Source organism: Leucopleurus acutus (genome assembly GCF_964270905.1).
Source record: "Leucopleurus acutus genome assembly, chromosome: 6".
Classification (NCBI taxonomy): Eukaryota; Metazoa; Chordata; class Mammalia; order Artiodactyla; family Delphinidae; genus Leucopleurus; species Leucopleurus acutus.
The window spans coordinates 75,968,482-75,984,461 of NC_139149.1; the positions used below are offsets into that span (position 1 = coordinate 75,968,482).

At 41.3% G+C, this 15,980-nt stretch overlaps 1 protein-coding gene across 4 annotated transcripts in view; it reads left to right on the top strand.

Annotated features, from left to right (window-relative positions):
* MYO1B (myosin IB) overlaps window positions 1-15,980 on the top strand; it is a 182,901-nt gene that overhangs the window by 109,470 nt on the left and 57,451 nt on the right. For all 4 annotated transcript variants that reach the window (XM_082841300.1, XM_082841301.1, XM_082841299.1 and 1 more), the window contains exons 7-8: window positions 3,146-3,209; window positions 14,496-14,594. In XM_082841300.1, coding sequence (XP_082697426.1) covers window positions 3,146-3,209; window positions 14,496-14,594 — 163 coding nt within the window. The remainder of the gene's footprint in view (window positions 1-3,145; window positions 3,210-14,495; window positions 14,595-15,980) is intronic.

A 15,980-nucleotide genomic window follows, 5' to 3' on the forward strand; every position in this document is an offset into this window, starting at 1 on the left:
AGCCTTCCCCGGCTCCCTGGGCCTCAGTCACACAGGCCTTAGTGCCCGGCAGGTGTGCCAGGTGCTTCCTGGACTTGGGCCTTTGCTGTTGCCGGTCCTTCTACACCATGCATTCTGTCCCCAGATCTTTGTATGGCTGGCGTCTCGTATCATTTAGGTCTTATCTCAGATGTCACTTCCATGATGCCGTCTGGAGACTCTGTGACTTCATCCCATTTTCATTATTTTAGGCATTCAGCAGTCTCTGGAGTTATGTGCTCCCTTCCCCCGTTTACATCATCATTGGCCCTGGAGAGTAGGCGCGGAGGAAGCGAGCACCTTGGCCTCTTGTTCACTGATGTGGCCCCAGGAGCTAGAGCAGGGCCGGTGCCATAGTGGACACTCAGAAAACATTGATTTATTGATGAATGAATACCTTTTTTTTTTTTTTTTTTTTGCGGTACGCAGGCCTCTCACTGTTGTGGCCTCTCCCGTTGCGGAGCACAGGCTCCGGACACGCAGGCTCAGCGGCCATGGCTCACGGGCCCACCCGCTCCGTGGCATGTGGGATCTTCCCGGACCGGGGCACGAACCCGTGTCCCCTGCATCGGCAGGCGGACTCCCAACCACTGTGCCACTGGGGAAGCCCTGAATACCTATTTTTAAGAAGCTTATAAACTAGTCAGGAAAAATGGACATGGCTGAAAATAATTATAACACAACACATAAACTAGTAAGTTCCCCATGAAAAGTATAGATGAAGTGTTATGGAAGCTCAGAATAGAGAAGCTGGAGGAGTCCGGGGCAGGGGACAGTCCTGAGTGGGTCCACAAGATTTAAAGAAGCCAAAATGGGGTGGCAGGCAGCAGGAGGTGGCAGTACAGCCTGAGAAACTGAGGAGAGAAACCAGTGTGGACCTTCATTTGCCCGAGTTAATGGCCAGACCAGGGAGTCTGTGAACGGAGCCATGGGCCAGAGGGCCGGAAAGGTGGGTCCGGGCCCCAGCTGGAGGGCCTGGAGTAGCAGGGTCAGGGTCTCAGACTTTATTTTGTAGGTGGTGGGAAGCCGCTGGTTATTTGTGAGTAGTCTAGTGCCAGGACCAGAACCAAGCGTTTGGGGAGTCATCAGTGTGGGCATCAGCTGAGTTCTCCGTGTCGTGCAGGAGTTTAGCCCTAGTCAGCTTCCTTTTCCTTTCTCCACAGTGTTTGCTCTACTCTCTTCAAACCTTCTATCCTTTACTCTCAGCTGATGCTATTATGCCTGCTTCACAGAAATCATCCTCTTCCAAGCTCTCCAACCAAATTAGCCCCGCTCCTTGGCACCTCCCCTGTCTCCATAGCAGTATACACGCTCCTTTCTCACACTTACCTCTCTGCACCTGTACTCTAGATCTGTCGCCTCCTTTGCCCAGGGACCACCTGCCACCAAAATCATCCCCTCTCATACGGTCATCCTCTGACTCCCTTGTGAAGTTACTCTTTCTCCCTCCTTCATGTCTGCTTTGCCTCCAGTGTCCCCTCGCATCCTAGAGAGTGTCGCTATCCGCTCAGTTGCCTGGGCCACACTCCTGGACTTTTAAATTCTTGAACACCCTCCTTTCATACCTTCTCCATCCAACCATGACCAGTCATCGTGACTCTCTGGGTAGCTCTCAACTCTGTTTACTTTCCTCTTTTGCTATTCTGGCGTAAAGCCACCAGTGTTTCTCCCCTAATTGCTGCCACCTCTGTCAGCTACATCTGATAGGTCCTTTCCAGTCCATTCCACACTAGCCAGAGTGGTCTTGTAAAGAGGCAAGTCTGATCATGGTGTCCTTGTTGAGGAACGTTTAATGACACAACTTGGCTGTCAGGAGAAAATGTCGGTGTCATGATGTGCTCTGACTTCCCCCACCATCCTCACGGATGCCACTGCTTCTGCCTGCTCCTTCCTGATCCCTTGCCTCCTTGCCTGCCTGACTTCTCCTGCTACTTCGCCTTTAAGCTCAGGCAGATCTCCTCCTCCCCCTCTGTCCCCTGTTCTTTGCGCACGGCACCATGATCCCACTGTAGGATGTATCCCTATACATGGTTATGTCCCATTTATGTTTCATTTCCCCCCCCAGACTGTAAATTCCTTGAGGGCAGGAGTGATGCCTCGCTTTCCCTTGTGCCTACGTTAGTGTCCAGGAAATGCTTGATAAACATTTGCTTAATGAGCAAGTGAAGACTTACAAAGGCCAGATGACCAGTGACAATGAAGAAGGAGAAGGTGGGGGAGCATGCACGAGCTAATAAAAAAATCACAGATTACAGTGTTGATTGTGTGCCATGTGATCATGTTTCTCCTCCCTTACCATTATTTTGAAAATAGAAATAAAGTAATTCTCTGGGAGAATTATTTACAAACCATCGATCTGACTAAGGTAGAACATGAAACAAAACCAAAGACTACTTATTAGATCAACACACCCTTTTCCAAACAAAAAACAGCTCTCAGGGTTATTCTGATATATTTGTTACTCTTTAACCAGACAATCCAGACCCATTCTCTAAAAATCACCGTGTAGGACTCCATGTGTGTTTCTGTGTGTTTAAGGTACCATCTATAAGGTGTAATATGAACATGGGTTATATAGTTCTGTATAATCTAGATTAAAAGCCAAAGAAAGTAATCATGATGAGCCTTTGATTCTGAGTTGGTCACACCACATAATCATGCATTTGATTTGAGTAGATATAAAAACAGAACTTGAAGTCTTCCATTTTATCCACTGTCCAGTGTGTTTGGAATGTCTAGCCATGGCTTGCAACATACTTTGCCTATAAAAATGAAATAATTTATATTGCCAGCTAGTGCATGTTCAAGGAATACTAATTTTCCCGGTTTTTATTCTTGAATTGAATACACACATCCTTGAGAAATTTGAAACTTATCCAAAAGTCTTATGATGGCTGAGAAGATCTGTTCTTAAATTAGCAACGAGATATGCTCACTTTGAGCTAATGGGGTATTTAGTATGAATTATTTTTGGAGGCACATTGTTTTGCATCATGGTTACGTAAACTGTGTCTTTCTTAATTACATTTAAACAAATGCATAAAGGGCTTATCATGCTATGCTTTAAGATACACTGACTGAATATTTTGAGGTGAACTTGAAAACTCACCAAGTCTTTCTTTGGCAGGGCAAATATATGGATATTGAATTCGATTTTAAAGGCGATCCCCTGGGAGGAGTGATAAGTAACTGTGAGTATTTTAAAGAAGTTCAGAATAGTAAAACATATATTTATAACAGAATATTTTAGATACTTGGGTCTTTAAGAGATAGGTTTAAGAATACATTTCCTTTTCTTATACTTAAATTTTTAACCTATGCATTTCAGATTGTTTTATAATATTTAATTTCTAAATCTTTTTAAAAGATCACTTAAAGTCTTTGCCTTTGAAAAACTTTTTAGAAGTCTGCTAAAGAAATAAATATTAGCCCAACTGTATTTTATATCCTATAGGTCTTCAAGCCAATCCAGTAATAAAAAAGATTCTCCAACCGTTATTTTCTTTAACAAAGTTACTCTGTGGTTAAAAACAAAATATAAATAATAATTGATTTTAATTGAATGACTTTTGGGGTAACAGTTACCCGATAAAATGAGAAAAACCTGTACTTCAAATTTTACTGTGAGAATTTTGTCTTCAGTGTGTTTAAAAAATTGAAATGTCGTACACCTGTTAGGTAGAGACAGCTTTATTAGCTTTCTTTAGTCATGATTTGTGATTGTAGAAGTGAAATGTTCTCCGGCAAAGGTGAAAAAATGAACGAAATCAGGTGAGGTCTACCTAACAGCCCCAGGTCCAGAGTTTTCTCAAGTGGGCACAGTGGTCAGTATCTGTTGTAGATAAGGCCCCTTCATCCATGCTTGGGGGCTTCAGTGCGTGTGGCACCGCCCTGATGTCTCTGCTCCTGTTGATTCTGTAGCTGATTCGTTTGGCAAGGGTACGATGACCACTCAGGGTTAGTGCACCTCCAGGGGAAGCTGCAGCCTGGTTATCCTCTTGGTTTTTTTTGAGGGCCACACTGCTGACGCGCCCCCCACACACACCGCTTCCCCTGGCCTTTGCACCACCCTAAGATGCTGTTCGGATTGTTGGAATGAAAAAAATCTAAGTTTGTACTAGATTAAAAAATAACAATTGGCTCAGGTATCCAAAGCACTGCTTTTTGCTATAGCAGTGGCATTCTTTCTCCAAATGAAATTTTATTCCAAATATGAAACAGATGAAATGAGGCCTGATCTGGTTAAAGAGGAGATGAGCAGCCAGAACCCCTAGACCCCCGGGTGGCCCCTGTGATCTTCCAGAGAAACTCTAGAACCAGAGGGATGCCATTTGAAAGTGAGTGTTTTTAGAATTTGGGCAAACCATGCAGCTGAATTTTTTAAAAAAAATTTTTAAATCATAGTTCGTAGAGTAAACTTCTAGGTCTAGAGTCTTTATCTTGGAAACTATAGGATTGAACTGGATGAATTCCATGGTTCCCCATTTCTACCATTTGTAGTATTTAAATAGTTTATTTATTTTTTTGGCTGCGTTGGGTCTTTGTTGCTGCACGCGGGCTTTCTCTAGTTGTGGCGAGTGGGGTCTACTCTTCGTTGCGGTGCACAGGCTTCTCATTGCGGTGGCTTCTCCTGTTGCGGAGCACGGGCTCTGGGCGTGCAGGCTCGGTGGTTGTGGCTCGCGGGCTGTAGAGTGCAGGCTCAGTAGTTGTAGCACACGGGCTTAGTTGCTCTGTGGCATGTGGGATCTTCCCGGACCAGGGCTCGAACCCGTGTCCCCTGCATTGGCAGGCAGATTCTTAGCCACTGAACCACCTGGGAAGTACGGCAGGCGGATTCTTAACCATTGGGATTATACGTATTGTAAAAATGTATTATTATTGGAAAAACGTCTTGAAGAGGAAGTTTTAATCTGAGGTGAAATTGGCTAGGATGGTACTACTTATGTTAAATGGTTTTAACTGTCAAATAAGGAAACAGAAATACTCATGCGAATCATATATAATACCACCAAAAGCAAGTGATTATAACCCTGCCAAGTTACGCAAGCTTCCTTCACAGTATGTGGCAGCTGAAGAGAGCTGTATAGGAAAAGGTATGCCTCAGTTTTAAGACCACCATTTTAAGGAAAGATTAGCTTTTATTCTGAAAGATATTTATAACACTTTTATAACACTTGCATTTTACAAGACAAATTAAATTTAGTTATTAATTGAGTAATACACTATTTTAAAAATGAGGCTACATTAACTTTGTATTATAGAACATTCTAGAATGATTGAACCAATATTACTCTTGAGGACTCTAGGAAAATATTTAAGGATGCCTTTATTCTAAGTATCAGAAAATAACTTGGGTTTTACATTATGAAGTTTCAAGTTTCAAACAGAAATGTCTTCCTGTCTCTAATTCTTGCAGTATCCATGGAGAGTAAATAGTAAACACCCAGTTCATTTCCAGTGAAGATTAAAAACCATCATGAATGAACGTCATATGGTTTTTGTTACCATTTGTTCCCACAATGAAATTATATTGAAATTTGTGGTAGTGGGAACACCCTGGTATTTTAGAGTATCCTTTGCTTTGGAAAGGAAAGGGATACATTAGTGGTGAGAGCAGGAAATTTCACCCCGAATAGAGAGAGAGGACTGACTCATAGGTGGCCACGGGGAGCTGCTGCCTGCTGGCTTGAGGGGGTATAAAGCAATGGGTAAACCCACTCTTGTTCTCTGCAGGCTGCCAACAGTTAGCGTCTTGTACCCAGAAAAGGAGACAAGATTTGCCATTTTGTAGGTCATCTATTTTGTTTCCTTTTCCAGCAGCTGCCTAGTAAAAGCATAGGTCGTTGTTGGCTGTAATTATTACCTTGAAAAAGTCACAGGATCATTTGAGCCAGTTGTGTACCCAGGAAGTGGGGAAAAAATGCCCAGTAACTTAGTCTCTCTTCCTCTCTTTCTAAGAGAGGTATGCTGTAAAACCTAAGTCTTGAACTCATTTGAAAGCTCCGTATCTCTGAGGTGAGTATCATTAGGGGAGAAGTGTTACAAAAATAGAAAATGTCAAACATTTACTTAAGTAGAGAAGATTAAACATGGAAATACATCCAGATGTTTGGCTGATGTGAGGTACTGTTTCTCCTACTTTGTTAATGCATGTGGGTCTCATAACATTTATACAATTACATTTGAGGATTTTGGATCTAGTGTTATGAACTTGAAATGTTTGGAAACCTGTTGCTTTTATTAATAGTCACAGATACTTTCTTACAGTTGTGGCACTAAATGGCAATTTAGACTGGAGAAAATGTGGTACAAGTCTCAAGGGATGTTATCTCCTAAAAGAAGAATAGCATAGAGATATACTAAGAAGAAGCCTTAAGATTTCAAATGTGCATATACCTGCGTAAACTGTAAGGATGGGAGACATGGCTGTCCTGTTCACGGTAGTGTATCTAGAGCCTAGGGTGATACCTGATACACAGCAGGTGCTCAGTAAATGCTGGAGATGAGGATGGAATTGGTTAAATATAGGCAGGCTCTATTATTTTCCTGCCTTATTATTTGGGACATATCCATGAACCTACGTACGCAGTTGTCAGTGATTTATCATGTGGTTGCCAGTGTCTAAACAAAAAGACAACAAGTTACTTAATTCTCTGTGCCTCCATTTCTTTCTCTTTGAAATGAGGATAATATTACTGATCTCATAGGGTTGTGATGAGTTGTAAATAATTCGTTAACATCTAACAGTGCCTGGCACATAGTAAGCACTCAATAAATGTTTGCTTCTTTTCATTGTTGTATATTTATCTGTTGATCGTCTCTAGCTCCTAGCCAAATATATACCCTATAATGACAGAGACTCAGTTTGTATGGTTCATTGCTAAATGATAGCAACTAAAATAATGTCTAACATCTAATATATATTTGTTGAATTAACTAAGTAATAATCACATAAGTACCTAATGTACAATAAGCACAGTTTGGCATAGAGAAATTTATTGAGAAATAAAGCTTCTTCTTTATTGGGTACGTTTATCTGAATAGTCTATGTTAATCATTTAAAAATACTTTTTCTAAATCCCACAAAGGCAAACAAAGTTATTGGTAATCAAGCACCATCTGTTACTAATGCCTCTGTTCAGCTTGAAAGAAGTAACCCAATCCTGTGGTTATGAAGGAAAGCAAACGTTGACATTGGTGTGTGGCCCAGTTATTATTACTGCCCAATAAACCACCCCAGACTTAGTGGAGTAAAACAACGGCCCTGTTATATGCTCTTGGATTCTGTGGGTCAAGAATTCAGATGGAGCTCAGCAGGGTTGGCTTGTCTCCGTGACATATGGGACCTCAGCTGGGAGGACTCTAGTGATTGGGGGCAACTTGCATGAGTTGGGGGGTTGGAGTCCTCTGGAGGCTTTGTCGCTCATGTGTCAGGCTCCTGGGCTGGGATGATTCAAGGGGTGAGCTCAGCTAGACTGTTAACTAGAGCCATCTATGTGTGGCCTCGTGTGATTTGGGCTTCTCACAGCAAGGCGGCTGTGAAAGGGAGTGTTCCAAGAGAGAACATCCTGACAGCAAGTGTTCCAAGAGAACCAGGAAGAAGCCTGAGTAGACTGGGGAATCGTACAGCATCACTGTGACTCTGTTAAGTCCACGTGGGCACAAGCTTGCTCAGTTTCAGTGCTGGGGAATGTAGATTCCACCTCTCAGGGGGAAGAGTGGGAAAAGAATTCGTGACCATTTTATTTTAAACAACCTAAAGCTTATAGATTGTTTTCAGAAATGACCACAGTAGTTTCTTAGCTTGTGCCAAATGCTTCGGTAGTCCCCTCTCTCAATGACTTAAGGCTTGGCCATGAGATTTGTTTTGGTCAATGGAACAATTTGCAAACATGGCACAATGAGAGACTCGAAAGTTGGTTCTCTACTGGGGCTTATCCTCTCTTGCTTCTCTGGGGAACTCGTTACCACCATGTGCGTGAACCTGGGCTAGTCTGCTGGGTGATGAGAGGCGCATGGAATGAACCAGCAGATGTGTGAATGAGGGCATCTTAGATCAGCCAGCTGCCAGCCAACCTGCCAGCAGAGATCAGCCAAGCTGGCTTAGACCAGAGGAACTACAAATCTGACTCTCAGACTCATGAGCTAATAAGTGGTATTGGTCTAAGCTGGTAAGTTTTGGGGGCATTTGTTATGCAGCAGAAAATAACTTGAGACAGAGGTCTAATAGGTAATATCCTTTCTCCACCCAGTTTGGAAACACATGAGAAACAGGCACAGGAAATAAGCTGGAGAGGAAGCAGCTTTGTTGCTGTAGAGGCAAGGTTGAAGAAAGCAGCTTTTGGTTTATCACCCAAGAGGGTGTGCTAGTGGTCCTTTGGCAGGTTGGCAGGCATTGACAGCACCGAGCAACCCCTGGCCTCTCCTTGTGCGCGTTGCCCCATCTGTCTTACAGCCTGGGAGTGGGGCTGAATTTGTGCACAGTGTGGGGAATGAGGGGGCTGAGCTGTACATGCATGCCCATTTCTTCTTTCCCAACTTCGCTGCTCAGAGGAGTCTTTCCTCCTGCTGAGGAGAGGAGTGAGTAAGGGGCTGAGAAGCTGGGGAGTGCATCTCATGAAATCCTCCCACATGGAATCATAAAGCAGGAAGAAATGCCTACCTTACTCACAGGGAAGGTGGAGGGTAGAACAAATTGCTCTGAATTCTTTTTCTTTTACATTCCTTTTGAATTTACGATGCAATTAATTTATGTGCTGACTATCTCAGGGCATGTTGTTTAATCCTTATGTATGGCACATTCCTGCCATTTTGTAGCATATGGAATATAAGTTTACCCTTTTAAATTGTTTGAGACTTATAGCTTTGTTCTTCCTTTTATTTCATACCTTGGGTTTAATTGATGATGAGTGGGTGGGTGACTGGGAGCAAAGCTATCTGTTATAACACTTCCTAAAGGAAACTCTGATCCGTATATATATGGAATTGGGGACTTACCTGTACATGAGTCAGTTCTCAACAGCTAGTGACTATTCATCAGTAAACAGTAGCTGTCTTCTTTAGGGTCAAAATTCATCAAAAACTGAGATAAGTTACCTAGTTTGTAATACAAGGCTGGGCTTTTTTAGCACTTTGACATTTAATACCCCTAAAGAAGACAGAAATAATCAACCATGGGTTGTGAAGTATCTGTAGCAATAAAACTGAAATTTCAAAGAGTAATTCTGTTACTCTGTAATGGATGGCTTTATATAAAAATAGATGCTTTCCTTTGTCTCAATTTTATTTTGGTGTTCTTTCTTATACAAAAATATGTTTACCATGAAAAAAGACTACATGTTTATCATGAAACAAGACTATATACCCATACTATAGAAGAAATCAGGTGTTCAAATAGTCTAAATTAACCTCAGATTAAGAAATGAATCAAGGTTTATTAGAATTGTATGTATAATAATAAGATATTATGGACTAGATATTTCATTAATTTTATTTCAGGGTTGGGTATCAAATTGTAGATTCAGATACACACATAAGTTACTTTCCAATTATTAGATAAACTTTAAATTTGTATTAGAAAAAAGTCTGTTGTGAAAATGCATAAATGCTATATGTATGCAACTGGACCCTGATTTTAAAAATGGCATTTAATTAGGTAGATAATAAGGCAAATTTTCTTAGCGTTTTAAAGCCCAAGTTGATTTTTCATGTGCAGACACTGGGAACCCTCTCACAACTTTTCATGTAACATATCCAGCTGTCACTGGTGCTAATTTGTAACTTCAGGACTCTGACTTTTGATTTAAAACTTTAAGGTGCTTTCTTAGAAATGAAAATGCTGCATGGAGGTGGAGGTAGGGGAAACACTGTCCTGTCACGGTGCGCCAGGTGTTTGAGGTCTTTCAGAGGCTGTAACCTGCAGATAGACAAAGGTCTGTGTGAAACCCGGGCTGAGAGAGAGTACTGGGGTGAACACCCACCTCTGCTTTCTGTAATACACGTGCACAGTGAATGATTTGTAAGAAGACATTTGTGCCATCTTTTTTTTACTTTAAAGCTTGTCTTTAGTGAAACTTCCTAATTCTCAATCTTGAGGATTATGTTGTGTATTTCCAGAAAAAGTATAGAGTTGATTTTAGAGTATATACTCCAATATAGGAGCAAACATTAGTTCATAATCCAAGTTTTTCACTGAAATTACCATCAGTTATGCCCAGTAACTCATTGGTTATTTGACATTTTTTCTTCTTCAAGACAGCAGAGTCCAAAGGGAGATAAATTGTTACTTAGATTGCAGGCCTTTCACTATTGCTAACTGTATCATTTCACTTTATTAAAGGGACACAAATCCGCTGGAAGAGCCTTCAGTGCCACTCAAACACTTTTTTCATAATGTGTATCTTTGAGCAATTGGAGAGGAGCAGGGTCGGTCGTGTCTGCATCTTGGGCTTTCATTGTCATTCTGGCCTTACTGGCAAAACTGAGACAAAGCAAATTCTTCCATAAGCCTTAATCAAGAACTTGGACCATTTCTTCTTTTTCAGGAAGGGAGATTATACATAGAGTAAAGAAACTTTGATCGGGCTTCCCTGGTGGCGCAGTGGTTGAGAGTCCGCCTGCCGATGCAGGGGACACGGGTTCGTGCCCCGGTCCGGGCAGATCCCACATGCCGCGGAGCAGCTGGGCCCGTGAGCCATGGCCGCTGAGCCTGCGCGTCCGGAGCCTGTGCTCCGCAACGAGAGAGGCCCGCGTACCGCAAAAAAAGAAAAAAAAAAAAAAAAAAATAGAAACTTTGATCATGCTACCTAATCCTTCACCTGTTATGTTCCAAAGTAATGTGATTTTTTTCCCCCTTCCAAACCACTACTTGTTCTTTTATTCCTTGGCTTATTAAAAGACATCCGTCTCCAGCAGGTGCAAACATGGACATTTTACTTCTTTCATATCTTATGCCCTAGGGAGGTTGTCCCAGTGCCCAGGAACATGTATATGCTGTGGACTAGCTGGTAATTAGTCAAAACTAAGAAAACCCCTCAGTGATGGTCTGATTCTGTTAATAGTCAGGTGGCAGTGTCATGGTGGAGTTGGTGGGAAAGTTCTGATTCCAGAGTTTCTCTGTCCCTACCCATTGCTTTTCCCCTTTAGAATGGCTTAATAGGTTTATCTCTTCCCTTAAAACTTAAATTTATATAACATTTGATATGAACTTAAATTTATATCTTGAGGGTTCAAGAATGTAGCTGCATTGGAATACACGGAGGCTATTATACTCTCTTCTCTACTAAATATCTGGCATATCCTATACTCCTTTTTATTAAGTCTTGTTAGTAGAGGCACAATCAGTGGTAGCAGAAGCATCTAAAGCAGAAGAGAAGGCTGTGCCAGTGTTTCGCTTTGCCTTAATTCAGGGGCACATTAAAATGTTCCGGTGGCAAGTCGTTATAGTGAATTGAATTTATGTTCTGTACCTTGAGTAATTATTTGATATGGCTTCATGCTGTTAGATTATGTTGGGTTTTTTCAAAAAGAAATAGACTAGGGAATGGTTGTAAGCACTAGTAAATTATTTGGGAGCAAACATTTTCCCTGATTACTGTTCTGCCTAGAAGCTTGTAACTTACAAGAAAAGTCATAAAGAAATAGGAGGCTCTGGGGTAATCAACAAAGCATTTTAGGTGGTAAAACCCTCAACTGCTTTGTAATAAAAGGTTCCTCATTTTGTGATTGAGTTGCTTAGGTGAAGTCATATATTTTATGTAAAGAACAGCCTCAGCCTTTTCAAGTGTTTGTGGATTTAGCATTCTTTTTGCTGGAAAATTATAAAGAGCATAGCATGATATCATAGTCTCCTAAAGCTTTGCATTCTGGCTTTGTTGCTTAGTAACAATGTGATGTGAGCCTCGTTTTCTCATCTACAAAATGGGGATTATAAAACCAACCTCAGAGGAGGTGTTCAGGGTTGAATATGATAACAAATGAAAAGTACTGAATGCAGAGCGGAAGGTCAGTCAAAGTTCCCTTGCACTTCCCCTCCTGCACTGTTCCTTTTAAACGCACGTTGTATTATGTTTCAGATTTGACTATGATAGTGATCACTGATCATATCAGCATGTGTGGTGCAAGGAGTACATTGGCCAACATTCCCTTCCACCCTGCACAGGCGAATATTATTCTTTAACCTGGTGACTGTGAATATTATCCTTTAACTTGGTGACTGTTATCTGCTGAATCTTATAGCCATTGCTCTTTCTAAACTCTCCATTGTGTGTGAACATTTGTTCAAAAAGTGCCAAACAGAAGGCTGGCCATGTTGCTGTTGCACAGTGCGGCCCTGTCACGTGCTCTGAAGGTGTGCTTTCATGTCTTGAAATACCGCAGTTTGCTTGTGGAGTGTGACTGGGTGAGTGCCACAGAACAGTTTGTTGTCATCATCATTAAGGTGCCCCTGTGAGGTGAGGCTGGTGAGGCATGGCGGGATTCTTGGTGCTATGGGGGGAGCCTGGGGTTTGCGGGCTTTGACAGGTGAAAGACACATGGTCATTCTCTTTTCTCACCCCCATCTCCTGCTCTCTCTTAAAGGTGTTGCCAGCCCACCTTGGACAATGCCACTGCTCGTGGTTTGGGTGGTGGGTGTAATCAAGAGCACGTATGTGTGACAATTGTAGGTCAAGAGGAAGAAGGTCTTCAGGTTTGCAGTCAGTGCCGGGCTCATTCCCAGGTAGTGCTGGCACATAGTGGGTGAGCAGTGAGTTGATTGAAGGAATTTGTGTGTGAATGGATAAAGTAAACGGAAGCATTTGTTTATATTTTTCATGTAGTCGAGTTACTTTCTTCTAGGCTCGAGGAATTTCCTGTAAGGAATAGCTTCTCAATGAAGACTCTGCCCATGCGCTGGGAGGTCTTTCTTCTAAAACTGTGCTGGTACTCTTAGGACCCCAAAGGAGCTTGGTCCATGATAAGTGCAATCATACTGCACTTTTCTCCTTACCTGTTTATTCTGTCTTCTGCCCTGGAAGTCAGTATTTATAAGTTGATTGAAACGTTCCGTCCTTAGAGATGATGACTATTACACAATCCTTTTCTTTTTTTGGCTAAATATGAAGTCTTCATTATTCTCCATGTATGATTTGAGGGCATTGGCAGTCGTCCAGGTCAAGTTAGAGCTGGAGATGAAAATGAAAACTCTGCAGCATCCCGTTCCTAATAATTTTTGTGTTTACATATTTTTGTTCTCTTCCTGTCAAGTTTATTTTATGTGTCCTTACAACACATCTCTTCATTCTTACAAATGGCCTTGTGTGTTTGGAGCACCCTAGGGCTTCTCATTCATCAAATCTACACTCCTTAACTCTACCTAGACTCCTCCTTATGTGCTAGTGTAGATTCCAGAAATACAACTTAAGAAGTTCAAGGACAAGTCTCTGTGAAATTGCACATCGTTCACTCCCTTACTCATTTTCTGAATTATGTTTAGATTTCAATCTGATGGGAAATCAAATTAGTGCTCAATGATAGGATCACTGATTCATAATTTTATAACTAATCTGGCCTTTGCTCACAGAATCCAGACCCTCTTTTATATCACTGGTCAGTGATAAACAGGACCCCAGGCAGAAATATTCTCTGCCATTGTACTTTGCCACCCCCTGTTGCTGCCACAGCGGCACCTTTCTGGTTCACTTGCTTGATGGATTCATCCCTTCCTTTCTCCTTCCTTCCTCCCCTTCCTGAAAGCTTGAAAACTTGATAAGGCATCAGATTTACAGGATGAAAGATCATCTGGAATCAATGAAAGTATACTGTCAAATAACTCCAGATTCCATTAAATGAGAACCACCTTTCATTCTTTAAGACTTCAAGAGATCAAGAAAGTCTGGTTCACTTATGTCAGGTAGCAGGGCATGTGGATATGGTGGGGTCTGCACTTGGGTCAGAGAGCCTGATTTCAAATCCATCTTAAACCCTTGGACTGTTAGTTTTTTCATCTGTTAAATCATACCTTACAAAAACGGTGGGGAGGATTCAATGAAATAATGTCTAAAAAGCACTTAGCATAAAATAAGATATCAAAAATGTTAACTTATCATTATAACTCTTAAGTGAATTCTTAACTGAATGGCTGCATTTCCTTGCTTAGATTTGTAATACTACATATTGAAGAACTTAATGTCATCATGTATAAAATCAAGAGAATATTATTATAAAAGCTGTATTGTCTTTAATCAGCTTGTCGAATGTATTGTTAAACTTATTTTGCGTATTCACTACGGTTCAAAAAGAACCTGATTTGTTTAATTTGGCGGTTTTAGTTAGAGCTGTGCTTCTTCCTGAAAGTAGAACCGAAAATGTAGCTTCTGTTATTATTTTATTAATACAAAACAGAAAATGAAAAAGAAAGTGAGGGGGAAAAGAAAAGCATGGTGTATTTGAAAGTGAAACTAATACTGTACTATGAATTTGATTCTTTTTCTCTCTAGATCTTTTAGAGAAATCTCGTGTTGTTAAGCAGCCAAGAGGTGAAAGAAACTTCCACGTGTTCTATCAGCTGCTTTCTGGTGCCTCTGAAGAGCTCCTCAGTAAGTCCCTGTTTTTTTTTTTCTTTTTTTTTTTTTAAGAATTTTATTTTATTTAATTTATTTTTGGCTGCATTGGGTCTTTGTTGCGCTGTGCAGTCTCCTCATTGTGGTGGCTTCTCTTGTTGCAGAGCATGGGCTGTAGGTGCGTGGGCTCAGTAGTTGTGGCTCACGGGCTTAGTTGCTCCGCGGCATGTGGGATCTTCCCGGACCAGGGCTCGAACCTGTCTCCCCTGCACTGGCAGGCGGATTCTTAACCACTGTGCCACTGGGGAAGCCCCAGTCCCTGTTTCTATGATTTAATTTTTACTCTTGCAACATTTTCCAAAGCAGAAGCGTTCCATATGCTTTTCCTCTTCCTTCTTAAAAGTTTCCCATGATTCTGGCTGAAGGGAAGAATACGATGTTCTGGCTTCTGCCACCTTGCAGTCTTTGTTTGATATCTGTCCCCGGAGTACCTCACCAGGTGCTGGGACATGTCTCAGATGGTTTGCTAAAAGAGCTAAAAGTTGAGGGAGGGTCTCATCATCGATTTAAAAAATAAAATGGAAGAATATAATTAGTCTAGTCGGGGAGGAAAAATTAGCAGGGAGCAGTAGATGCATACAATTCTATAAAAGCAAATTGCTCAGTGACGATTTAAAAATAGTGGGAAGACATTTGCAGCTGATACAAGAGCTCAAAGTCTGACCTATGTATATTTTAGAGAATTAATATAAGTCCATCAGGATAGGCAATAGCTAAGTGATGAAAAGTTTTGAGCAAGTAGTTCAAACAAGAAGAGCTATGGAAAGTCAACACACTTGGGGGAAAAAAATCATCCTCACTAATTATGGACAAATGTAAATTGAAACAGCACTGAAGTGTTCACCACACATGTATTAGCAAAAGTTATTAAAGAGGATAAAGCTGGCAGAGTTGTCAGGCACTGATCTGCTTAGAGCTTGTGGGTGTCACTTCAAAGTGAGGACTTCTTCCTGGGGGACTAATTGGCAAAGCAGAATAAGTCATAAAATGATCAGAGCCTACCGCCCAGGTGCACCACTTTTTGGAATATACCCAATGAAATAATTCAAAAGAATCCAAAGAAACATTCTGTGTGAAGACATTTATCACTGTCCTTTATTTGTTATTATAAACTGGAGAAAATCCAAATGTCCAGCAGTGGGGGACTCCCTGGGCAGACATCGTACATTATAAGGAAATAGGACGTTGAAGATACTTTATATTATCAGAGTTTGGAAAGAACCTGTCTCGATAAGAATACATGTAAAACAAGCAGAGTTTGAAATATGTACAATGGTGATAAAGGTGATTTTAGAAAAATACTGATCTTTGGGTATCAATTTTTGTTCTATTGCTTGAATGCATAGTGTGAAATCTTTTTAT